The sequence below is a fragment of the Rhineura floridana genome, chromosome 1, assembly GCF_030035675.1.
Source record: "Rhineura floridana isolate rRhiFlo1 chromosome 1, rRhiFlo1.hap2, whole genome shotgun sequence".
NCBI lineage: Eukaryota > Metazoa > Chordata > Lepidosauria > Squamata > Rhineuridae > Rhineura > Rhineura floridana.
The window spans coordinates 252,558,236-252,584,116 of record NC_084480.1 but is presented as its reverse complement, the minus strand read 5'-3'; the positions used below and the strand labels follow the sequence as shown (position 1 = coordinate 252,584,116).

General features: G+C 41.3%; 1 protein-coding gene across 5 annotated transcripts in view; it reads left to right on the top strand.

Annotated features, from left to right (window-relative positions):
• Window positions 1-25,881, top strand: part of GAREM1 (GRB2 associated regulator of MAPK1 subtype 1) — a 137,549-nt gene that overhangs the window by 16,149 nt on the left and 95,519 nt on the right. For 3 of the 5 annotated variants that reach the window (XM_061597949.1, XM_061597939.1, XM_061597975.1), the window contains exon 2: window positions 19,204-19,344. The exons of 1 other annotated variant lie outside the window; for it this stretch is intronic. In XM_061597949.1, coding sequence (XP_061453933.1) covers window positions 19,204-19,344 — 141 coding nt within the window. Of the gene's footprint in view, window positions 1-19,203; window positions 19,345-25,881 lie in introns of those variants that run through there. One more of the 5 variants, XM_061597968.1, reaches the window with a different exon arrangement.

Sequence of the window (25,881 nt, the reverse complement as noted above, 5' to 3'; positions counted from 1 at the left end):
TATGGCCTTCCCCACCCCTCAATAAGTTTTTTCTCACTGTTGTTCCCCAGCAACTGGTATTCAGTGTCATCCTGAAGACCATCATGGCTAGTTGCCAGTGATAGCCTTTTCTCCATGATTATTTTTAGAGCCATCTAAGTTTGTGCTGGGGGGAAAAGGTGGCAGGTTTCAATCTGACTCTGAGGGAAACCTATAACTTAGCCTAAATTTCTAATGACCCCCCCACCCTAAAAAACTTTGCTTTTTTAGGGTGGGGGGTCATTAGAAATTTACGCTGAGGCCACATTTACTGCAAACTGCATATTTTAGTTATTACGTTTATATTCCACCTTTCCTCCCTGGACCTCAAGGCAGCATGCATGGTCCCCACCCCCATTTTATCTTCACAACAACCCTCTGAAGTAGGTTATGCTGAGAGTTGATGACTGAATCAAGATCACCTAGTAAACTTTATGGCCAAGTGGGATTTGAACCCACATTTCTCTAATTCTACAACCTTATCTGCACCATACTGTCTTAGACAATGTGTCCTCTTTGTGGGAGAAATTGCTACCAACTGTTGAATAAAGGGTTGCTATTGAGCCAGTTAACCCTTATTTGCAGAGAGCTGATGGGAGACACTTCTAAACTTTTGCATGTTGTCAGGGATAGGGCCCTGCTGATGCTAAAGAGAGCCTTAACACTGATTTATTTTGAGTAGCTCCGATCTTGAATGGGGTATCGTAAAAGTGGGAAAGCTGAAGAAAAGGCAACCAAAATTATCAGGGAGAATGGAGCCCCTTCCCTACAAAGAGAAGTTGAAGCATTTGGAGCTTTTTAATTTTTAAGATAGTTAAGGGAAGTGGGAAGGAGACTTCTAAAATTTTGCATAATGTGGGAAGAGAAGACTGAGAAAAAGTTTTTTATCTTCCATATTGGAATTCTGAGTCACACAATGAAACTGGTGTACCTTCAGACAAGAAAAATTACTATTTCATACAATGGACAACTTATGGATTTCATAGCCACAAGGGGTGCTGAGTGCTGCAGACTTGAGTGATGCTCTTAAATGCCCTGGGGGAGTTTCCAGTAGATATAGCAGGTGACCGTATTGAATCCCTTGCCACGCTGGGAAACAGCGAGGTGCATCAGGCTGTTAACATGGTTGTCCCTGAGCACTCTCTCTGGCATTGTGGAGCTCAGCTTACACCTTGCTACACCAGTGAACTAGGGGCATGAAACAGGCTGGATGACAGCTAGATCACAAGTGGTGAAAGACATGCTGTGAGGCTGATCGGGCATGTGTAACTGCACCTACAGTATGGCAGTGAGGGCTGTGAAGAAGGTCCACTTCTCTGGCACCATTCCATCCTCAAGTAGCCATCCAGTGGAGCTTTTCCATATTGTCAGCGGTCTGTTGACATAACTCCAGGAAATTGAGTTTTAGACCCTTCAGAGGCCCACTGTGAATTGTTTGCAAGGCACTTGGAGGGAAAAATTGCTTGCCTCTGTAGCAATTTTGATGCCCCATCCACATCTACTTTAGTCCCCAGTGAGGTGTCTGGTGCAATGTCTGCTGCAACTTCTTGGATCGGTTTCCATTGATGCAGCCTGATGACATGGACAAGTGCTTGCAACAGTGCAGCCAGCAATGTGCCCTCTTGCTCCTTGCCCTTCTTGGCTTATTAAAGCTTGCCGAGGGGGTTTGACCAAGTAGATCCAGGGTGTGGTCAATGCATTGTTTCAGGAGGGAGTGGTTCCAGCCGCCCTGAAAGGGGCGGTGATTCGACTGCTCCTGAAAAAGCCCACCCTGGACTCATTGGTTTGTGACAACTACCGCCTGGTTGCAAATACCCCCTTTTTAGGGAAGGTGAATGAGAGGATTGTGTCATAGCAATTACAAGTACTCTTGGATGAAGCAGATTATCTTGATCCATTCTGGTCTGGGTTCAGGCATGGTTCCAGGACTGAATCAGCCTCGGTCACCCTGATGGATGACCCTTATCAGGAGAAGGACAGGGGGAGTGCAACCCTATTATTCTTACTTGATCTCTCAGTGGCTTTTGATACCATTGACCTTGGTATCCTTCTGGGCCGTCTTGGTGAGATGGGTATCGTAGGTACTGTTGTACAGTGGCTCTGATCCTATCTCCAGGTTGTTTTAAGAGAATAGCATTGGATGATTGTCTTTTGGGCCCCTGGCAGTTGTGTTGTAGGGTGCTGCAGGGCACCGTCTTGTTCCCCATGCTGTTGATCATCTATATCAGCCTATCCAAACCAGTGTGCCTCCAGATGTTGTTGGACCACAATTCCCATCTTTCCTGACCATTGGCAATGCTAGCTGAGGCTGATGGGAGTTGTGGTCCAACAACATCTGGAGGCACACTGGTTGGGAAAGGCTGATCTATATGAAGCCCTTGGGAGCAGTCATCACGAGATTTGGTGTGATGTGTCAGCAGTATGCTGATGATACCCAGCTCTATTTCTCACTAACATCTGAATTGCGAGAGGCTGTGCAAGCCCTGGACTGGTGCCTGGACTCAGTGGTGGGCTGGATGAGGGCCAATAAACTAACTCTGAATCCTAGCAAGACGGAGGTGCTGTGGGTTGGTGGTTCCCGAGTTCCGATAATTGGTCAGTTGCCTGGTTTGGATATGGTTGTACTCCCTCTGAAAGACCAGGTCTGTAGTCTGGGAGTGCTCTTAAATCCATCTTTGTCGCTAGAGGCCCAGGTGACCTCAGTGGCTAGGAGTGCCTTTTACCAGCTTTGGCTGGTAAGACAGCTGCTGCCGTTTCTGGACTGGGATAGCTTGAGCACTGTTGTCCATGCACTGGTAATCTCCAGGCTGGATTACTGTAATGTGCTCTATGTGGGGCTGCCCTTGAGGTTGATCCGGAAGCTGCAGTTGGTGCAAAATGCAGCAGCGAGACTGCTCACTGGGGCAGGGTATCGCCAATATGTCACCCTGATGTTGAATGAATTGAACTGGCTACCTATTAGCTACCAGGCTAAGTTCTAGGTGCTGGATCTGGTATACAAAGCTCTATACAGCTTGGGACCAGGATACCTGAAAGACCAGCTTACCCCTTATATACCTATTTGATCACTGTGCTCTGCAGGTGAGGGCCTCCTGCAAATACCATCTTATCAGGAGGTCCATTCTGCACAACGTAGGAAGCAGATCTTTAGTGTGGTGGCACCTCCCCTTTGGAATTCCTTCCCCTTAAATATATGACAGGCGCCATCTTTGTTATCTTTTCAGTGCGTACTGAAGACCTTCGTCATTCAACAAGCCTTTTAATTAGAAACCTTATCCCACTCTGCATCTGTGTTGGAATTGCTTTTTAATACTTTTTAAAGCTTTTTTTTAAAGATGTTTAAGCTTTTTTATTTTTTAATGAATACCTTTTTAAAGATGTTTTGTTTTAATTTAAAGAGTTTTTGTGATGATTTAGAGTGTTTTTAGTGCTTTTGTTTCCTGCCCTGGGCTGCTACTGGGAGGAAGGGCGGGATATAAATCAAATAATAATTAGTAACTGTCAGCTAAACAGTATTGGTCCCCCAAATCAACACATGTTCAGTTAATAGAGAGTGACATAAAAATTCTGATCCTGTGTAGTAAGTCACAAAGAAGAAATACCTCTAGTCCACTATAGACAGAATACTAGCTTTTTCATATTCCTTAGTAGAAACATAACATTACTAAACTGTGCAGAACAATAACTCAAAAGTCTTGCATGGAGTTTTCAGACACTATTCAGATTTTATGCTCGTTTTCATCTGTCTTTTAACCTCTGAATGTGTTCAACAGGTCATTTCATCCTGACATGCAAAATAAGAACAGAAAATGCTATTTAATCTTGCTGTCCAGTTCCTATCCCTTCTGTCTCTTGTTTCTCTGGCCTCTAGCCAAATCAAATGACCCCTCTGTCAGGCTTTCCAAATTAGTTTAGCACTACAAACAGAGTTTTTCCAGTATGTTACATAATTAATTATATTAGACCTTTCCCCCATTGTTCAACCAGATTGCAAAAAATTTGAAAATAATAATGTGTTCTGACAACAACAACAACTAAAATCAAGTCTTGTATGTCTCACAGTTAGGGGACTTGGAAAAATATTCATCACTTTTTGAGCCAAAGATGTCTTTTGAATTGAGGTCTACCTAAATATGGGGTTTTGCTATGCTTATAGGCAGCCTGCCTTTTGGGGGGGGGGGTTTCAGAAGGTAAACAGCATCACAGGGAACATGCTACAGACAGAAGAGTCCCTGTCAATCCTTAAGTGGTGCTCAGGAAAATTACTTCCTGCTGTGCAGCATGAGATTTATAGTTTACTCTCCCTCCTGAACTGATTTGGGAGGCAGAGAAATGCTATAAGTCCTGTACTTCCCAGCTATCCTGTCCTTTCTTTGTTTATGTTCAGGACTACTCCAGGTTCGCATGCCCCCCCCCTATACACACTACAGCACCAAGCATCCTGAGTGCTAATCAGTCATCTGTTCACTCTTCCACTCTATAAAATCTGTGGACAAATGGGTAGGACTTTCCCACGCAAAGCAAAATGGGAGAGGATGTGGCAGCACTGTCAGAGGAAGAAGAGGGACAGTGGCAGGTATCCAACCATGCCACCTAGTGCAGCCAAGCAGAAGTCAAAGGGAGTTCATCGATTACTAATTCCTATGAATTACTGTCACATGAAACCATTGAATTCAGTTTCCTCTCCAGGTGAAAGCAGAAAATTGCTTGCCTTCCTAGCTCTTGGTATCCAGCTCCTCGTCACTGGAAGAATAATCAATGTTTTAGCATTAGGGCTCATGCACCTTCAATGCAGAAGTGGGCTCTTCAGCTGTGGCCCTCCAGATGATGTTAGACTACTACTCCTGTCATCCCTGGCCACTGATCATGCTGGTTGGGGCGGATGGGAGTAGGAGTCAGTATCTGGAGAGCCTCAGGTTCCTTACTTCTGCTTTAGTATAGCATACTTTATATGGGCAGATTTCTCCCCACTGTGACAAGTTGCACCTTTTGTCTTAACAAAGCAGCCGCAGGGGCCACAGTGTTCAAGACTGCCTCTTTCTGAACAAAACATTTTTCCTTCTTCTTTTCCAATATGTGTCATAACTTTATTTTGCAAGAATGCTCCAAAATTGAATAAATGTTTGAAAAATGCATGACTTGCATTGCCACTAAATACAGCTCAAAATCACTATATAAGTCCTGTTATTGGGAATGTGTGTTGTGACAGAGTTAGTGTTAGACTTGCCAGCAAGAAGAGCATCTTAAGGGCCTAGCTGGCTGCTGAGTCAGTAGACATGACCTAGTTCTCTCTGGAGGAATTAGTTAATGGAAGAAGCCTTATTTATTTATTTAACTTGTATACTGTTTTATATTTCAAGAAGTCTGAAAGCAGTTTACATAAAGGGATTTATTCTGCAGGAGAAAGAGAAACCTTAAAAGCATCCAGTAACATTTTAGTTAATAATGCTGAAGTCTTCTAAATATATTCACTAAGAGAACAGTAACTGAGTATTTTAAATGTAATTTCCAGTTCTTGTATGATCTTAAATCCAGAATACCTGTCACCCATCCACTTTTGGAACTGCATGCCTTTTTCTGCCATTTTTGGCCCCAAGGGCTGTGTGCTTTCTGTTGTTGCACTCCTCAGCTGTTTGCAGGTACAATCAAATGTGGAGGGGCCCTGTGGATGCCCATATGTGGTCTAAAAGGGAAGAAGTAGGGCCACATGGACCTAAATGTAATGTAAAGGACCATAGTGATGCATAATGTTTCTATGAAATGTTACTAAAGTGATCCCTTCATCACCTCCCGTCAAACTGCTCTGTGGATATGTGGCACACTGGGAATGCTGCTTGGATTGTACTTGGTCTTAAATATACTTCCTTAGAAAGAACGTGCATTTAAGTCAATAGGGTTTACATCTTAGTCAGTATGGTTGGCATCTAGCTGTTAAATTCTAGAGTGGTAGCCATGTCAGTCTATTAAAGCAAACACATTGTGTCTTGTGGCATTGGTTGCTGTAAACTGCCCAGAGAGCTTCGGCTATGGGGCGGTATACAAGTGCAATAAATAAATAAATCCTAAAAGATGAACACAACACTCTCTATTTTATGTTGTTTCAGTTTTCACACACTATTTCTGTTGGTGAGGAGGAACCAGATATGTGTGTTCCATGAGTAGCACTGCATATATGCCCGCAGATTTGTGTGTTCCATTTGAAATTGTCTCCTATTAAGTGTAAATAATGTTAGTATTGATGCATTTATTTCCTCTGAAGTATAAACCCAAGTACAAAAAATTATTGGAAGAGGTCTCTTTTAGCTTTCTACCAACTGAAAAAAAGCTTTGAAGAAAGCCTCCCACTATTCAGGAGAGATGACTACAGTAGCCATGCATCAAAAATAAAACAAGATGTTGGTGTCTGAGATTATGACCTGATCAGAAAATCAACATTGATTGGCCCTTGGATAGAAAAGATGTGTCATACGGTTTTTATTTGCACATGTGCTCCAGCTGTTAGCAAAAGGCTTCAGCTGATGTGTGTCTGAAGCACAGTGGGTGTCAGGATTATAAGCAAAAATGAATGTTTAGATTAAAAAGGCCCTTGTGACATCTAGCAAACTGAGTATAAATGCCAGTGTATTACTGTGCTGTTGTAATACAGGAATTATTTCAGTACTATAGTAAATTTTGCCAGTGGAGTGTAAAGATTTCTGGCTCGCTGCCTGCCATCTCAAATAAAAGTAGAGAAGAAAAAACACTTGGGTCATTTTTGTCTTGTTCAAGTCAGCAGAGGTATTGGCAGTACATAATACAACTCCCCTTTAAATCATTAGCTGCCTTTGTAGAATTCATTTACACTTCTAAGTAATATTAAAGAAAATATATATACATTTGCTTTGACCATTGGTTGTTTTTAAATTGTTTTTAATGTTGTATTTTAAAACTGTTGTAACCCACCCTGGGATTTTTGGGTGAAGGGTGGGTAATTGATTATGATGGTGATGATGATATGTTCCTTTGCTTCTCTTTGAAGGTCAAATTATTTAAATGGATCACAGCTTATGTACTGTAAGAAGGTAAAACCATGTCTCTTCATAGCTACCTCAAAGTCGCTTTAAATGGTTGTCATATCAGGAAAGCACAACTTAGTAGAACTTCAGCTTCGGGATAGCTGAAAGGGATAAAGATTATAGCATTGACAGCTGATGTTCTCCGTGATCAAATTTTATTATGTTCCGTTACTTCCCTGTTGATAAAATACACCCAACTAATGCACAGCCTTTTTCAACGCTTATAGGATGCCATTAATCTCCTGATGTCTTAATTTGCATGAAATTCATAGTCCCTGAGATTAAAAGGGCAGTCTGCACTATGTGCAATTTGCTGTGACACTGATATGTTTTTCAGCCATAGCATGCAAGATTGCTTCTTGTTAGTCTTCATGCCTCAGATACTGTTGACCAAAGATGAACACGGTGCAAATTAACTACCTTGTGCTACTCTAGTGTTCTGCAAACCCAAGGGGCCAGGACAGAAAATGGAACTGCATATATTCATAGAATAGTAGTGTTGGAAGGGGCTTATAAGGCCATTGAGTCCAACCCCCAGCTCAGTGCAGGAATCCAAGTTAAAGCATATCTGATGGATGGCTGTTAAGTTATTTCTTGAATTTCTCCAGTGTTTATTTATTTATTGCACTTGTATTTATTGCACTTGTATACTGCCCCATAGCTGAAGCTCTTTGGGCGGTTTACAGCAATCAAAAACATAAAACAAATATACAATTTAAAACACATATTTTAAAAACAGTTTAAAACACAATTTTAAAATTTAAAACAATATAAAAACAGTTTAAAACACATGCTGAAATGCCTGGGAGAAGAGGAAAGTCTTGACCTGGCGCCAAAAGATAAGTGTTGGTGCCAGATGCACCTCATCAGGAAGATCATTCCATAATTTGGGGGCCACCACTGAGAAGGCCTTCTCCCTTGTTGCCACCCTCCGAGCTTCCCTTGGAGTAGGCACCCGGAGGAGGGCCTTTGATCTTGAATGTAGTGTATGGGTGGGTTCGTATCGGGAGAGGCGTTCCATCAGGTATTGTGGTCCCAAGCCGTGTAAGGCTTTATAGGTCAAAACCAGCACCTTGAATTGAGCTAGGAAACATACAGGCAGCCAGTGCAAGCGGGCCAGAATCGGTTTTCTATGTTGGACCGTCTGGTCCCTGTTACCAATCTGGCTGCTGCATTTTGCACAAGCTGCAGTTTCCGAACCGTCTTCAAAGGCAGCCCCATGTAGAGCGCATTGCAGTAATCTGATTTGGAGGTTACCAGAGCATGGACAACTGAAGCCAGGTTATCCCTGTCCAGATAGGGACGTAGTTGGGCCACCAACCAAAGTTGGTAGAAGGCATTCCATGCCACCGAGGCTACCTGGGCCTCAAGTGACAGAGATGGTTCTAGGAGAACACCCAAGCTACGAACCTGCTCCTTCAGGGGGAGTGCAACCCAATCCAGAACAGGTTGGACATCCACCATCTGGTCAGAAGAACAACCCACTAGCAGCATCTCAGTCTTGTCTGGATTGAGCCTCAGTTTATTAGCCCTCATCCAGTCCATTGTCGCAGCCAGGCACCAGTTCAGCACATTGCATCCACTATGAGTTCATCTTCATCTGCACTCAAGCCGTCTCCTATATTGTTTCATCGCTCTTAGCTCTGGAGTATACCATGGAGCCGTACGAGCTCTACACAGGAGAGGGCGCTCAGGAGCAATCATGTCAACCGTCCGGGTTGTTTCTGTATTCCACAGTTAGAACCAGAGTTTCGACAGGAGCGCCAGCCCTATCAGCCGGAAAACTCCCCAGAGCCCTTTGGAAACCATCCGGATCCATTAGTCTCTGGGGGCGGACCAACTTAATAGGTCCCCCACCCTTGCAGAGAGGAAAAGCCACTGTAAGTCTAAACTTCAGCAAGCAGTGATCTGTCCATGACAGGGACTGATGTAAGGCCCCCCACATTCAGATCACTATCTCCATGTCCAGATGCAAACACCAAATCTAGAGTATGCCCTGCTACATGTGTTGGGCCAATGGCATATTGGGACAGTCCCATGGTTGTCATGGAGACCCTGAAATCCTGAGCCGCCCCGGATACGGTGGCCTCGGCATGGATGTTGACATCCCCCAGAACAACAGTCTGGGGGATCTCAACAGGACACCCGAGACTACCTCAGCTCAGCAAGGGAGTCTGTTGGGCAGCGGGGTGGGCGGTACACCAACAGAATCCCCAGTCTGTCCTGCTGCCCAACATAAGGTGCAAACACTCCAGACCAGTAGTCACATGGACAGGGTGCCTGCAGAGGAAGATGGAGCTCCTATAGACCACAGCAACCCCCCTCCCCGACCCTCAGGTCTACCCTGATGCTGGACCAGGTACCCTGGTGGACATAGCTGGGAGAGACTGACTCCCTCCTGCTCACCCACCCAGGTCTTGGTTATACATGCCAGATCGGCTGCCTCATCCACTATTAAATCGTGAATGAGGGAGATCTTATTATGCACCGATCTGGCATTTAGCAGCAGCATCTGGAGGCCTGAGAGCTGGCTGATAGGGCAACCAACAAACCTGCGGGTGTGGGGAGGACCGGAACAAGGCACAGCCATTAACTGCCTGGGCTGCATTCCCCTTACCTGGCAAGTCCTCCTCACAATGCCGTATCTCCCTCTACCCGTCACTACACTAATTGGGTCCCCCTCAAATCTCCCCACTTGGCTCTGAGTCCTCTCTCCCAGGCACATGACTCAAGACCCAGAAAAAGGCAGACAAAGCAAGAGCCACCTCAGCCAGCCGGCTTATGTATCCCCTCCAGAGAAAGGACAGGTGGAAAAAAAATCAGCCACAGCTGGCTGAGTACCTGGGGCCTGGTCCTGCAAGGCATGGCAACCTGCAGCACAGGAGTCCAACAGGGAGAGGGTGGTGGTAGTGGTGGCCGAGCAGCGGCCGGCCGGCAGGCAGGCCGGCAGGCAGGCAGGCGGCGGCGGCGGCAGCAGCAAACGGCTCTCTTTCCCTGGAAGGGATGGTGGTGTTCCCCTTCCTCATGCAGGCACTGGATCTCCCAAGCCAGCCAGCTCATATATCCCCTCCAGAGAAGGGACAGGTGGAAAAAATCAGCCACAGCTGGCTGAGTACCTGGGGCCTGGTCCTGCAAGGTGTGGCCCCCGCAGAGCAGAAGTCCAACCGGGAAAGGGTAGTGGTGGTGGTAGCCCAGCAGTGGCAGCAGGCAGCAGGCGGCAGCAGCAACAACAGCAAACGGCTCTCTTTTACTGGATGGTGGTGTTTCCCTTCCTCCTGCAGGCACTGGGTCTCCCAAGCCACATCAGCCAGCCAGCTTACGTATCTCCTCCAGAGAAGGGACAGGTGGAAAAAATCAGCCACAGCTGGCTGAGTACCTGGGGCCTGGTCCTGCAAGGTGTGGCCCCTGCAGAGCAGAAGTCCAGCCGGGAAAGGGTAGTGGTGGTGGTAGCCCAGCAGCAGCAAGCAGGCAGACAAACAAGCAGTAGCAGCAAACGGCTCTATTTCCCTGGATGGTGGTGTTCCCCTTCCTCCTGCAGGCACTGGGTCTCCCCAGTGTTGGAGAGCCCACCACCTCCCTAAGTAATTGGTTCCATTATTATACTGCTCTGTTAGGAAACCTTTCCTGATATTCGGCTGAAATCTGGCTTCCTATAACTTGAGCCTGTTATTCTGTGTCCTGCACTCTGGGATGATCAAGAAGAGATACTGGCCCTCTTCTGTGTGACAACCTTTCAAGTACTTGAGTGCTATCAAATCTCCCCTCAGTCTTCTCTTCTCAAGGCTAAGCATGCTCAGTTCTTTCAGTCTCTCCTCATATGAATATTGTCTGTCCTCTTTTCAAGCAATGTAAGATTATAACATGCCTCAAACATGGTCTCTTGTTCTACCAGCATGCCTTCACACCATCACTTTGCCAAAACATAAGGATAGGTAAATTGCTTTTAGGGAAGTTCATAATTATGATTTCCTATTTATTTAATCTAAAAATATTTAAAATACATAAAAACAGCCAGGGGAAGATATTGGACAAATAAAAAAGGGGGGGGGGAGGTGAAGAGACCTTAAATGGGCTACTCACCATCTCTCAGCCTATCCTCCCCTCAGGATGAAAACAATGGAGAAACAATGGAGAAGGGCACACTTAAAATGTAGAGGAAAAAATCATCTACAACCAAAGTGTGAAATCAAATACTTATTGGGACACAGTATGAAGAAATATTTATATAAACATGACTCTCAAATATGTTTATGAATTACACAATCTGTAAATATATTTATAGTGCAATCCAATGTTTGTTTACTCAGAAGCAAGTCCCAATGTATTCAATGGGGCTTACTCAAACTGGGAAGTGTGCAGAGAACTACAGCCTCAAGTGATAAGGAACTTGTTCTTTCAACTTGTTCTTTTAAGTTGAGACCTTATCCCAGTCTGAGTCTGTGTTGGAATTGCTTTTTAATATGTTTTTAAGCCTTTTCTTTTTTTAAAAAATATGTTTTTTTAAAGCTTTTAAAAAATATTTTCAAAGATGTTTTAATATATTTTAAAGTCTGTTTTTATGATGTTTTAGAGTGCTTTTAGTACTTTTGTTTGCCGCCCTGGGCTCCTACTGGGAGGAAGGGCGGGATATAAATCAAATAATAAATAAATAAACTTCATTCACCCAACCCAAAATTCAGAATCATGCCTCTTTAGGCTGTTTTCCAACTGTTTATTCTTGCTTTATGGTTATTGGATTTTAAATGCCTTTATTTCTTGTTGTGAGCTGCCTTGGTTTCCAACCCTACCTCACAGGGTTGTTGGAAAGACTACACACACACACTGCAGATGTGTAAATACATACAGCCCATATAATAGTTTATTGTCAAACCAGTTGGTCATTGCAGAAACGTCAGTATTAGTTTTAAAAAAATCAGTATTAGTTTCCTACAGAATAAAAACTGTAATACCTAAGTAAGCCCTGCCTACTTGCTTTAAAATAGGACTGGAGAGGGACGGACGGACAGAAAGAGAACAGAAACACAATTTTTTACATTCACTCCAAAGTCCCATTGATTTTCAGCACATTCATAACCATGTCTACTCAAAAGTAAATCCTGTTGAATTCAATGGGATTTACTCTGGAGATATGGGATTAGCAATGCTTTTACCCCCACAAAAACAAGTATTGGAAATGTTTTCAAAACACTGTCCAGGATCTGACTCCTACACACAAGAGGGGGAAAAATGTATATACTTACCCAATTTATGAGATTTTCAGATAAACGGGGGGGGGCACCATTTTCTGGCCTTGCAATGAGGTTTACTAGACACTGCCACAGGTCAAACAAACACTTCACTGATTGGTTGCAATCCTGAACGGGTGGGGTTAAAGCTACGAAGTGCTATACAGTAGTTTAAAAAAAGATTTAACGGGTGGGCTGACGTTTTTATGTATATCTCGAGAACCGGACCACCTAGAAACTTAATTTTTTTTAAATTAAAGCTGAGAATCACCCCCCTCTGATAGTGTCACCTGGTGCGGTCCGCACCCCCCGCACCCCCCTAGTGATGCCACTGGGTTAATGGTAGGAAGTGTCACAAACCAAATGCATGCTGAAACAAAGGCGTTCTCGAGGGGAGTAGTACTGTGTGAGGTTTAAGAGTGCATTGTCATGTTTTCTGCAAGCATATTTCTAAGAAAAATTCTAAATGAAGGCTAGGGTTCTTTAGGTTGTATAGCATGATTTGGCAGGCTTTAAAATTATTTTATCTTAACTTCTGTGAAGGACAAGTCTGTAGTTTTAATTTACTTATTAGTTTTCATTTCAAGAAATGTGACTTCCTGCCAACTTAGTTTTACACTGCAGAAAAATAGCCAGGGGAGCCATCAAGATCTCAAGAATGCATAAATAAGCATATATGCACTTATCACAATGACCGATTTTATGTGCCATTTTTTTAAAAAAATCAGCTTTTGATAGGCTTGTATCACATAATGCAGCCTATTTCTGTAAGTGAATGAGTCACTTGTATTCATATTTTTGTAAGTACAACTAAAGTCAGCTCTGTACTTTTTATGATGAAATGCTTGAGGAAAATAAGCTTAATGATGTTCTATATTTGGCATCTTCAACATAAATGGGCTTTAGTTCTGCCTGGCTCACTGTAATTAGAAAACACTTTGCAACCACAATCCAAACATTTTAAGGTGACACAAGTTTTTCCTTGTATGTGCCAAATGCTGCTTTTTCCTGCAATTGCTCTTAGTTCACTCTGTGTTGGAAGCTAAAATGGAAATTCCCTCCAGGTTTTGGTAAAGGCTAGATGGGTAGTGGTTTGGAAATGCAATATGCTCCACAGGCATAGTAGGGCTTATTTTGGAGGCTGATGTGTGGCTCTTTGGAGTCAAAGTCCAGGTTAGACTTTTCCAGGGTGAGGCTTAACCCCTCCCCCCCAGTACATCTTGGCAGCCTGTCTAATTAACCCACAGTTTTGTGCTTGAGTCACTCAGCCAAAGTGCAACTTTATTCTTACCTACCCATAACTTTGCACAATTGACCCTTAATCTTGTGTTGGATTTTTCAAGCATGTCCCGTGCTGTATGCAAATATCATTTCGTTAAGAATGCGGCTTTAGAATGTTGTTTCATGCCCAGTATACCTTTGTTCAGCACAGCAAAAGCTTAAAACTTGAAGTTGGGGTGTGTGTATATTAAAAGAATCAACATATGCCAACATTTTCGTAAAAGAAGTTTGAGAGCTTTTATTAAAGAAGTAGTAGAGATTTAATTTATTGAATTATATCTGTGGCTTTAAAATTCACAATAATCACTCTGAGAGCTGTGAACTTGTTATCTAGTTGAAGTCTGCAAGCAACAATGTGTATTCTGTAGAATGTATTGTTCATCAGATAAACAGGTGACCAATCTGTTTTTCAATTGCTTGTTTTTTCAATTTTACTATATTTTGAATAGGTACACAGCTTTTTCTTTCTCCAAAAAGAGACTGCCTCTTAACATCAGACACGGGCAGCTTGGTCACATCTGAACTACAGGGTTTTGGAAACTTGTAGTATCTCACTTTCGTGTATATCTACTGTTTCATATTATGTACAGAACAGATACTTCAATTTCATTATAGTGTATAGCCCATTTATAAGCTCCAATGGTTGCAATGGGACTTGTTTGTAAGTAAGTGTGGACAGGATTGCAGTCACTGTAGACACTTGAGTTGTACAGCTGCTCAAGTTAGACAGATAAAGACTAAGATAAATAACCAGGAAAGCGGACCTGTGCAAGGATGGAATTCTAAAGCCAGAAGCAGGTACGTGTGTGTGTGTGTGTGTGTACGTACGTACGCACGCACGCACGCACGCACGCACACATGCACACACACAAGGGGGGGCATCCAACACATCATGACATGGCTCCTCACAGGCTGACATTCACTGTAGAGAACCCAAGCCAAGAGACAGCCCAAACAAACATGATAAAAAACTGAGTTGTTCCGAGGCCTGCTGTAATAATGGTGTGTAAGTGTGTATAAAGTGTCTGTGTGTTGAATATAATTATAAAGTCATTCTGTGGTGTTGACTACAAACAACACTAATTGTATTAAATAGGAGATGTATAATGGCACATCATTTATAGCTTTACATGCCACCAGCCAGAACCTGCTTATCTTGTTTTTGACCACAATTGGATAAATATGCTTAGCCCTTAGGAAGTGCATGTGGGTGGGTGTCTATGTTGTTATTATTAGGATTTAAAAAATAAAAGCACATCCCTCAGCTGCTGTCAGGGGTGCTTTATTCTGTTTGAAGTTATATGGGACATGGAATAAAGAAAACGTGGATATATATGTGTGTAATATGCACACACCTACATCCATAGATCTGATTAGCCTAATGTTTCTTCCTTTGAAGTAACCAGATTGCGTTCTTCCTTCCTTTAACGTGTCTCAAAGATCATATGCCAAATGGTGTGGGAGTACAATTAAATGAGCTAGAGTGGGCTGTATTGCACATCATCGGATTTCAGTCCCACATAGGCATAAAAGGTGTCATATTTAAGAACGGTGAAATAAGTTTATCATTTGCTCCAATACTAGAGCAATGAAAGGCAGTGTCATTGAGCTCTGTTTAGAGCTGCAAAGGCAACATCTTCCTCTATAAGCATTCCTGCTATTTGTTGACCTGGAAATTACAGAGATTGTCTTTAGTTTGCTTGATTTTGTTTTTTAATTCCCTGAAGCCTGGAGTCTGTCCACAGTGATGCCATTTATATCTTACTGATTTGGAGGAGAACATCTTTTTGTCCCCCCTTTCCGAGTTCTAGGGTGATGGAATGTTTGTGGCTTTAAAGGGCTGGACTGAAAGATACGGTTATAGGACAGCTAGAAAACAGCTTTTCTCCCTGGTTGCTCCCTCTAATTAACAAATGCAGGGTGCATTTTGTACTTGGAGAAAATAGTTGCTGGTAAATGCTGCTTCTAGATGCCATCTTAACAAATGCATCACTAATTAGCTTTCCTAATATTAGCACATCAACACCCTCTCTACTCCTGCCCAGTTTTGATTATATGTGGTAATCAAACTTTGAGAAATCTTTTTTCAAGCATTATAAAGGCTGCATAGTTTGGGGGGGCTGTTTGTTTTGGGCAGGAGGAATGTTGTTAGAGTATTTTTTCACCTTTTACAAACCATGCAATCTGTGTTCCTGTTATCTCTTGACTATTCTTGACGTGGTCTATGTTTTGAAAATAAAAATAAAATCCAAATAATGAACACACAGAAATATAATTGTTTGCACCTTCATTTTCAAGCGCTAGCAAAATGCCAGTAGCTAGTTGAATAATTTGGCATAAGCATGTGTATAGGAAAGAAGTGCTGTTATTCACTGACTATAGAAGTATATTGAAATACCATGAGCCATAGGTCTGAGTTAAAAACTGGTAATTAAATGTAATATTGCATGTCTTCATATGAAAGAAATGTCAGGGATATACTAGACAACTGTAAATTGTTTTGTTAATGTGTTCATACTTCATAATAGCAGATGAGTGTGGAAGCAGCTATTTTGAAAAAAAGGGAGTACTTTCAAATGTGTTGCTCCCCATTAAACAACTTAATATACTTTAACAAGGGTGCTAAAAATTGATATTCCTAAGCTTTTTAGGAGGATCAAAACAAAAATGGGCATTGTTGAAACTTTCTAAAAATATTAAACTGCCTTTCTACTTCTATATTCTATAAGACACAAGGTGTATATGCCTGGCTTGTTATATTATTATTTATTAGATTTATTAGACGCCTATCTGGCAGGTTGACCACTCTGTGTGACGTACAGTAAGAAAATATATAGTACACTCAATATAAAAGCATATACAGAAAGGTTAAAATCACAACTATGCATAATCTGTACTAGTATCACTAGAAGCTAAAATGATGAAACTGAGGTTATCATACTTTGGACACATAATGAGAAGACAGGATTCACTAGAAAAGATCATAATGCTGGGAAAAACAGAAGGGAGTAGAAAAAGAGGAAGGCCAAACAAGAGATAGATTAATTCCATAAAGGAAGCCACAGACCTGAACTGAACAGGGTGGTTCACAACAGATGCTCTTGGAGGTCTCTGATTCATAGGGTCGCCATAAACCATAATCTACTTGAAGGCACATAACAACAACAAATCTGTACTGGAATTGTTTTTTAAGATTTTTTAAAGGCGTTTTGATTTTTAAAGATATTTTTATGGTGCTTTATTTTTAAGATGTTTTTAGTGCTTTATCATCCGTTTGCCACTCTGGGCTCCCTTTGGGAGGGGTGGGATATAATAATAATAATAAAAATAATAAAAGTTATTTAGAAACCACTTCTCATCCCAACAGTATCAAAAATAGTTCACCCAACAGTATCAAAAATAGCCATACCTACTCACAGACCTCCCCTGAACGCCTACCTGAACAGATATGCTTTATAGTTTGAAGAATTTGTCTTCTGTTTTCTTTTTAAAATACTGAAGTTGCATTGGTTCATAGGTAGTCTTCTATCCTGGGTTGAAATTTGGGAAATAATGTGTAAAGATGCATGGTAGTGATGAACACATTAAGACAGGTAATACTAGTAATTGATTCTCTTGCTGTACTGTCTATCTCTGTTAATTAATCAGTTTTGAGCTATGACTGCTAGCTTGGGGAACTACTTTCATAGGAGCTGCTGTTGCATACTTGAAACCTGTTTGAGAGCATCCAGGAACTCCCTGCAGGGACAGAGAAACACTTCCCCAATCCAATTGCAAAAAGGACATTGGGCATTATAGGCAAACCTCACTGAATGTGCCTCCCTACAAGAATCATGTATGTGAATCAAGTGTGATTCTTCTTGGGATTCATTCCCTGCATTTTCCATGGCCGGTCAGCAGGGAAAATGTGCTTACATGTAGGCGGAGGGGAGTCTTAAACTGCACTTTACAAGTTTGCCACTCAAGGAGGAAGAATAGGGAGGCAATACATGTCATATAGAATCACCACAAGTGGAATATTCACTGACCTGGTTCCCACACAGGAGGCATTACCAAGCATCTAGGGCAGTGGCGCTGTGACAGTAGGTTTTGCACAACGAAAAGATTGACTTGAATCAGAAAATCAGAATTTGGGATGGGTAGTTAATGGGTTGGAAGAGGATGGGAAACTGTAGTAAATTTCCTCTTTAAACTATAAAACTTGTCCACAGAAAACTGGTGCTAGATTGAAGCCAGGGCTGTGGAGTCGGTACGCCAAACCTTCGACTCCGAATCTGACTCCTCCATTTTTCTACTGTACGACTCCGACTCCACCCAAAATTGCTTCCAACTCTGGAAAGCGCTGTAAATGTCTTTTTAAATTGGAAGCTCTCATAGGAGCATTTTTATCGCTGCCTGAATATGCGTAGATCTTGGCATCACAGCATTTGTCTTCATCTGGGTCCTGTGTCATACACTGACACACAAAATGTTTTCCATCTTGTGTTATGGTGAAATGCTCAACTACAACTGACTTCATGGGAAGCTTCTTTGACATTTTGAATTTATATTTTAAAAAAATTGTCAGTCAAAATTTATTTTGAAGTCAGAGTCGGTACATTTCTACCAACTCCGACTCCACCCAAAATTGCTTTCGACTCCACAGCCCTGATTGAAGCATTAATAAATTTCTGTTGGGCTCAGTAATAGTAGGTATGTCTTTGTCCCTCTTGTCCCATTCCATTGAGAAAGTGTGTGAGATGTTAAAAGAACTTTAAAACATTGTGGCAGGAATGCTTATTTCTGATGATATGGGTTGGGTCCATGTGGCACTTAGTTTCCATTGAGATCAGTGGGCTTAAGCCATGTCTTAACCTGTCTGATGAATTTCAGTGAGGTATAAGTTTAAGTAACTTAGCCTGGATCCAGTCTATGATGCCCTTTCCAAACTAAGATTAGGAATTTGTTTGGCTTCACCATGATTTATCTGGATGATTCAATTTTCTATGTTCAGAACATAGGGCTGTTGCAAGTTATTTCAGTTGGGTATCCTATAACATGTATTCCGGTGGATCCAAAATAATAATGGTGTAGAAGTAGAGAATTTCTAAAGAGGCATGGCTTAGATTGCTGGCATAGTAGCTCATAGGATCAGGGGTTTTAAAGAAGTCTTAGTGCTAGCAGAGGGGTACAATTACTGTACCCAGCTCCAGTGCTGTAACATGGTGCTTTGTTCATGGCATTAATTTTATGAAATTAATATAACTGTGGAAAAATAGTTATGGAAACTGTTCTGCCATACATCATTTTTTACCTATTGAGAGCCTCACAGGGCTGACTTCAGAATGTTGTATGGCAACCCAGGGATCATCAACAAGTTCCTGGAGCCAGTAAAACTGGCACACTTGCACTTTTGCTTTGGAGGGAGTTGGGAAGGTTACACTTTTCAATGAAAATTGAACATGAATGGATTTGCCCTGCTTGCCATTGTGCATGCTGCTGCTGCTGCAGTTAAAACTAACCTGTAGAATCTGATTGTCAATTGAAAAATGACCATTGTCTTTGGAATTTGAAATTATCTTACTTGTTGAATAGGATGTTGATTGCTTGCTCTCTGTCTCTCTCCCGCTCTCTTCTTTTGACAGGAGAACCTATTGAAGGTCTTAGAGAGAGTGATTACCTTTTGATTCATTCATGCCGACAGTGGACCACAATTACAGCTCATAGTCTGGAGGAGGGACATTATGTCATAGGTCCGAAGATAGAAATCCCTGTGCATTATGCTGGTAAGTGGCTCCAGTACTGAACACAAAATAAAGGGTGAATGAGTTGCTTACCAGTTATTATTATTATTTATTTATTGAATTTATTAGTCGCCCATCTGGCTGGCTGTCCAGTTTCACCAGCTATTTTGTTGCTTGGCAAAGAAAAGCAAAATTGACACTGAAGAAGAACACAGTGACTATTATTTTAGCAAAATAAGGGCAGAAAATAAACTGCATCTTATTCCTATAAGCAGATGACACACATCTGCAGAAACCTCTGCTAAATCATATGATTTAACTAGGAAGTTTCATTAACTGCTGGAGAAAAATGGCACATGTCTCATGCAAAACTGTCCTCCCAATTTGTTTTGAAAAATGATCTGGTGCCCAACTCCATTATGCCTAAAAATATATTCAGCCACATGACAACCTGCTTATGCCTATCCCTGGCAACAATACCATGTGCTTCTGAATAAGCATGTGGACTCTAGAAAGGCTGCCAGTTATGGGATCACTTTTTAAATTTTATTTTCTCTAGCAAACAACTATTGTTCAGTCTAACCTATGACATTGTTGCCAGTTCATACATGCCTACCCTTTCTGTCAAGTTCTAAGAGTTCTTTTGTTGTCATACCTTAGAATCAATCATTGTGGTACTTCCTACTGGCCAGTTGCTTTGCCTAAGGATCTTTTGCATTTCTCTTTCTCTCCTAGTTACAGGCTCACTAGTCTCCTTTCAAGTACAGTTTATAAGGTGAAGGCTGTAAATTTAAATTTCCCTAACTGTCTTTAAGGTTCCTTTCTCTTGTGTCTTTTTAGAACTGTCGAGATTTCAGTTTTAATCAAAAGGCTATTTTTCTTCACTTTCCCAATAGATCCCTGGTCTACCACATTAAAATATCTCCAGTTGTCCTGATGCAATGGCCATGTTTCTGCCAATCACGTCTCCACTGAATAAGCCAAGTTATGAAAAAGCCTTTTGGCCACTCATACAGCCCCTTTGATCCTTCATTCATGCAAGCAAGTGAACAAACCAGGAAGTCTTCAATTAATTGTAGTTAAACATAAGTCAGACTAAACTAGAAAGTATAATTAACTGATGACTTGCGTGCAGGGATGAGCAATGGGGCAGTGTGCAAGGCCAAAAAGCTAATTCATATTACGGCTTACTAAGCTGAGATTTGATCATCTGAACTCTCCCACTCATTCCTAAAGAACAAACATTTAAATAGTAACCTCCTGTTATCAGTAACATGTGAAAAGTATTTTTTTTTGTTATTAAGGGGAAAAGATACAGGATTGGAGATTGAGGGCAAGAGGATCTAGTGCAGTCTTCCCCAACCTATTGCCCTCCAGATGTTGTTACACTGCAGTAGGGATGTAAGAAGGCATTGTTTTCCATTCTGCCCTGTATGCATCGCATGCAGTACTGTTTCCTTTCAATAGCATTTGGTCTTCCACCAAAAATGACATTGTTTGCCCTGCTATAGCAAAAATACACAACTTATGTAATTACACTGTTACATTATTCCTCCCCATTCATTTCAATGAAAGGAAAGTCAGTGCAAAGTGGGGGGGATGTGATCAATTATACATCATTTCTGGACTAAAAGCAACAACAGTGAATATTAATTGTATTCACTGGATTGATTGCTTATTCGTCCAAATATTTGGAAAGGAAAACATTAGCAGTTTCTGCTCCCATTTCTGTTTTCATCAGAATTCTCTGATGTCCCTAGACTCCACTTCTATTAACCCCAGACAGTATGGCCAATGGTCAGGAGTGATAGGAACTGTAGTCCAACAACATCTGGAGGGTACCATGTTGGCCACCACTGGTGTGAGGTGCCGTATAGGAACGCAGTGGGCAATAACAAATCCTATTAGTATTGTGGACTACTGAAATTTGCCACAGTTTGATCTAATGTTGGTCAGGCATAGGCCAGTTTCCTACTGTGTATACTCAGCAGTTATATGAATCAACTGGCAAGCTTTATCTTGAGGCTATTAGATTTTAACTGTGGTATAAAGAATACCATAGAGGGTCTTAATTATTTTGTCATTATCAGATAAAAATGTATTACTTCTGCTCCTCATAACGTGCTCTCTTGCACACCAACTCATTTTTGAATTTATGATTCTGCAAATAAACTCGCAAAACAGAGATGTAACAGACAAGTAGTAGAAAAAGCGACTTCATCTTTCACTATAGAGCCATTTCCCTCTCTGCTCCATCTTCAGAGTCTGAATCTTAATGTTCTCCATTATAAGATTATTACTATGAGAAACTTATTCAAAGCAGTTACTGGGCTGGTATATTTGTATGTGCTTTCTGCAGACAATCTACTTGTAACATACCTTTCCATTTGCTTCCCAAACAGTATCTACACCATAAACAGAAAAATTTTAAAACATTGATTGCCAGGGCCTTTCATGAAATCCCCTGGTTATGATAGTTTTGTGAGTGCTAGTTTTCTTCTAGAGATCCCTGGTTACCTTGGAATACTATAGTTTGCATGATTCTTTGAGAAAACCTTGAGTCTAAATAGCTTTATTATGTGGTACAGATACAAATCCATGAATGCAAACTAGAAATTGAGGCTCCATCCAGTGCAATTTAGAATGATTAAAAAAGGAGAGTGATATTTCTTGCCCCTGTTGATAAAACATAATACACATATTGAAATGTGATCCAAAGTGTTGTACATAATGCAAAAAAAATAATATTGGATATATGCAAAAGGATACATATTAGAGAAGCTTAGAGGCAACAATATTGCTCTTGTTTGACAGTACATTGTGTCTTTTCCCAGGGTGAATGATGCCAAGCCTATCTTCATTAAAGAGTAACATTCCATGTCAGGGAGTTAACCTTGTTATGAAATAATTCAAGGAACACTACTTAATATACTTTCTGAATGAACTGATAATTTGTCTCCTGCACCAGCTCAGAGTTGAGAACTGGGTGAATTGACTTAAAAACAATGGAAGTTAAGAATTCACCAGCTTTAAGTGTGACTTCATTAGATTTTTGTGCCCATTAGGGATTTTAAGAGTATGGCTAGCTGTTGAAAGAGCAGTCATGTCGTTTTTTCCACTTGCCATGGAAAAGTAGAAACTACCTATGGCGGAGTCCAATAGGAAACTACAAATTGCTTTTGGTAGCCAGATGCTGCACTTGGAATAGAAGAGAGAATCTGAGTCTTGCATTCAGTCATCCTGTTCAGTCAGCTTGAAGGGATACTAGTTCTAAATCTAGAAGAAAGGAGTGAGTAGTTGATGATTGCTCCCAGATCATTTGTTTTTATTAAAATAATTTATACACCGCTTCCCATGCATGGATCCTGAAGCAGTTTACAGAATAAAATTCCAATGTGGGTAAAATGTTGTTAACATATAAAATCAAATAAGTATTAAAATATACATACAATCTAAGTAAAACGGGCAAGTAACCAAGTCGGGAAAAGCCTAAGCAAACAAATGTGTTTTTAACAGTCTTCATTTTAATACAGGACAGCACAGTGCAGGCTGTATGTGCAGTCCAGTCTGTGCTCTGCCATTGTGGAGTTTGGAGCCTCGAAATCTGAGTACTATGGTGGTGGGAACTGCAGCAGGCTCTAGGTGACCAGCTTCTTTATCTCTAGAACTGCTAGGGTGGAAGAGAAGGAAGTTCTTCCCCAGAGCTGTCTCCCAGCTCTGTCTGTATTTTGAGCCTTGGAATGGAACTTGTACACATTTTTAAAAAACAGCCCCATCAATCTGTTAAAGCACCTATGTTCAGACTTCTCAATACAACCCTCAAAAATACAGTGCCTTGCAAAAGTACTCAGACCCCTGACCAGTGCTCTCATATTACTGAATTACAAATTGTACATTGTAATTTTATTCTGTATGATATTTTATTTTGAAACACTGAAACTTACAATCAATTATTGTAAGGTGACATTGGTTTTATGTTGGGAAATGTTTGTAAGAAACATAAAAACGGAAACATGTTGCTTGTGTAAGTATTCAACCCCCACACATTAATATTTGGTAGAGCCACCTTTCATTGCAATAACAGCTTTAAATCTTTTGGGGTAGGTACAGTATGTACCAGCTTTGTAAACAGTGTCGGAGGAATTTTGCCCATTCTTCTTGGCAGATTCACTCCAGGTCATTCAGGTTGGTTGGACATCACTTGTGGACCCCGATTTTCAAAGAGCCCCACAGATTGTCAGTGTGATTGAGATCAGGATTTTGACTGTGCCACTGTAGGACATCTACCTTTTTGTTCTTGAGCCGCTCCAGTGTTGCTTTAGCCTTGTCCTGCTGAAAAGTGAATTTCCTCCCAAGCTTCAGTTTCTTAGTGGACTGAAGCAGGTTCTCTTGCAGTATTTCCCTGTAGTTTGCTGCATCAATTCTTATGTCAATTTTAACAAGATGCCCAGTCCCCTGCTGCCACCACACTTCACTGTAGGGATGGTGTGTCTTGAGGCATGGGCAGTATTAGGTTTGAGCCCCACATAGCGCTTTGAGTTTTGGCCAAAAAGCTCTATCTTGGTCTCGTCTGACCACAAAACCTTTTCCCGCATCACAGCTGGGGCACTCTCATGCTTTTTGGCAAACTCCAGACATACTTTCAGATAGTACTTTTTGAGTAACGGCTTCTTTCTTGCTGCCCTCCCATACAGGCTAGTGTTATGCAGAGCTCTTGATATGGTTGACTGCTGCACCATTACTCCAATCCCAGCCACTGAATTCTGTAGCTCCTTCAAAGTGATTGTTGGCCTCTCTGTGGCTTCTCTCACAACTCTCCTCCTTGTTTGAGCACTGAGTTTTGAGGGACGGCTTTTTCTTGGCAGTGCCTGGGTGGTGTGATGAAGCTTCCACTTCCTGATTATTGATCCAGCTGTGCGCACTGGATGTCTAAACACTTGGATATTATTTTATACCCTTTTCTTAATCTATGCATTTGTATTACATTATCTCTCACTTCTGTAGAATACTCTTTGGTCTTCATTTTCCTTCAGATCCATAACCTGACCAATGATCCTTCGACAATGGGTTTTTTATTCAGACAATGTGTTAGTAACTTTAATGGTTCACAGGTGGAGGCCAATGGTAAGGTAATTGTTTCCTTCATAGGGCAATTTCTTTCATGTGTGTAAACTGTGAGCTTCCACTGCACAGGGATTGAACACTTATTCAAGCAAAATGTTTTAGTTTTTTATGTTTCTTACAAACATTTCCCAACATAAAACCAATGTCACCTTACAAGAATTGATTTTGAGTTTCAGTGTTGCAAAATAAAATATCATACAGACCAAAATTACAATGTATCATTTGTAATTCAGTAATATTGAGAGCATTGGTCAGGGGTCTGAGTACTTTTGCAAGGCACTGTAATTTGAGAACAAGCTTGAAGCCATCCCATAGCATCTGGACTTTCTGCCAGATAGGGGCAGTCTGTGTCATAAGGCATGTCTCTTCTTACTCTTTTGCAATGAGCAGTGCCAAGGCAGCATCACCCTTCAATGAGATCACTTGTTTAAAGTATTGCTTTGGATTAGAGGGACCTATTCTGCCTAGTTTACAGAGAAACAACTACACTACACTGCAGTGTGTTATAGTTTCATCAGACTGCAGAGTGGATAGAACTATAATTAGAGTATCCACCTTGTAGAACACCTGCCTTGGCTACAGCGCTTGTTGGATACCCTTATTCCTTAATTTTTTTAATTGGTCCTGGCTGTTTCTTGGAAAGTGCATTAGGCATTTTTTAAATGTTTTAAAAGTAAAGAATAAGCCTTGCTTCCTTGTGTTGTAATGCTGAATGTAAGAAGCATCATGCTTCTGAATACAATGAAAACAACATGATCAGTGCATGTCCTAACATGTTGCTTACCTGAATATTTCCAAAGTTTTTTCCCTGTGCATCTATACTTGGCTAAACTTCGTACACAGGTTTAATGGGTGAATCAGCTGCGATGAGATGAATCATAGAAAGTTTTTACCAGTTTTGTTGGTTATTATTATTATTTATTACGTTTGTATACCGCCTCATAGTGAAGCTCTCTGGGCGTTTACAACAATTAAAAACATTAAAACAAATATACAAATTTAAAAACACTTTTTAAAAAACCAATTGAATAACACATGCTAAAATGTCTGGGAGAAGAGGAAAGTCTTGACCTGGTGCTGAAAAGATAACAGTGTTGGCCCCAGGCACACCTCGTCAAACAAATCATTCCATAATTTGGGGGCCACCACTGAGAAAGCCCTCTCCCTGTTGCCATCCTCCAAGCTTCCCAAGTTACTGAATCATTAATTTTAGCTTGATTTGCTTTAAAGCTAGTTTCTTTACAGGTTTGTACTGCTTATTAGGGCACACGGTGCCACAATAGGTTTTATAGGGGAGGAGTTCACAAATAACTGAAACTTTTCTCTTGGATCATATGAAACTTCTATTAAGGATTGTCGTCAGTTATGCCAGCTAGCTATGTCATCCAGTTGTCTTACAGTTGGTAGCAAATTGAGCCCAAGAATGTTTGCCATTTCCTATCCCCTGTACTGACT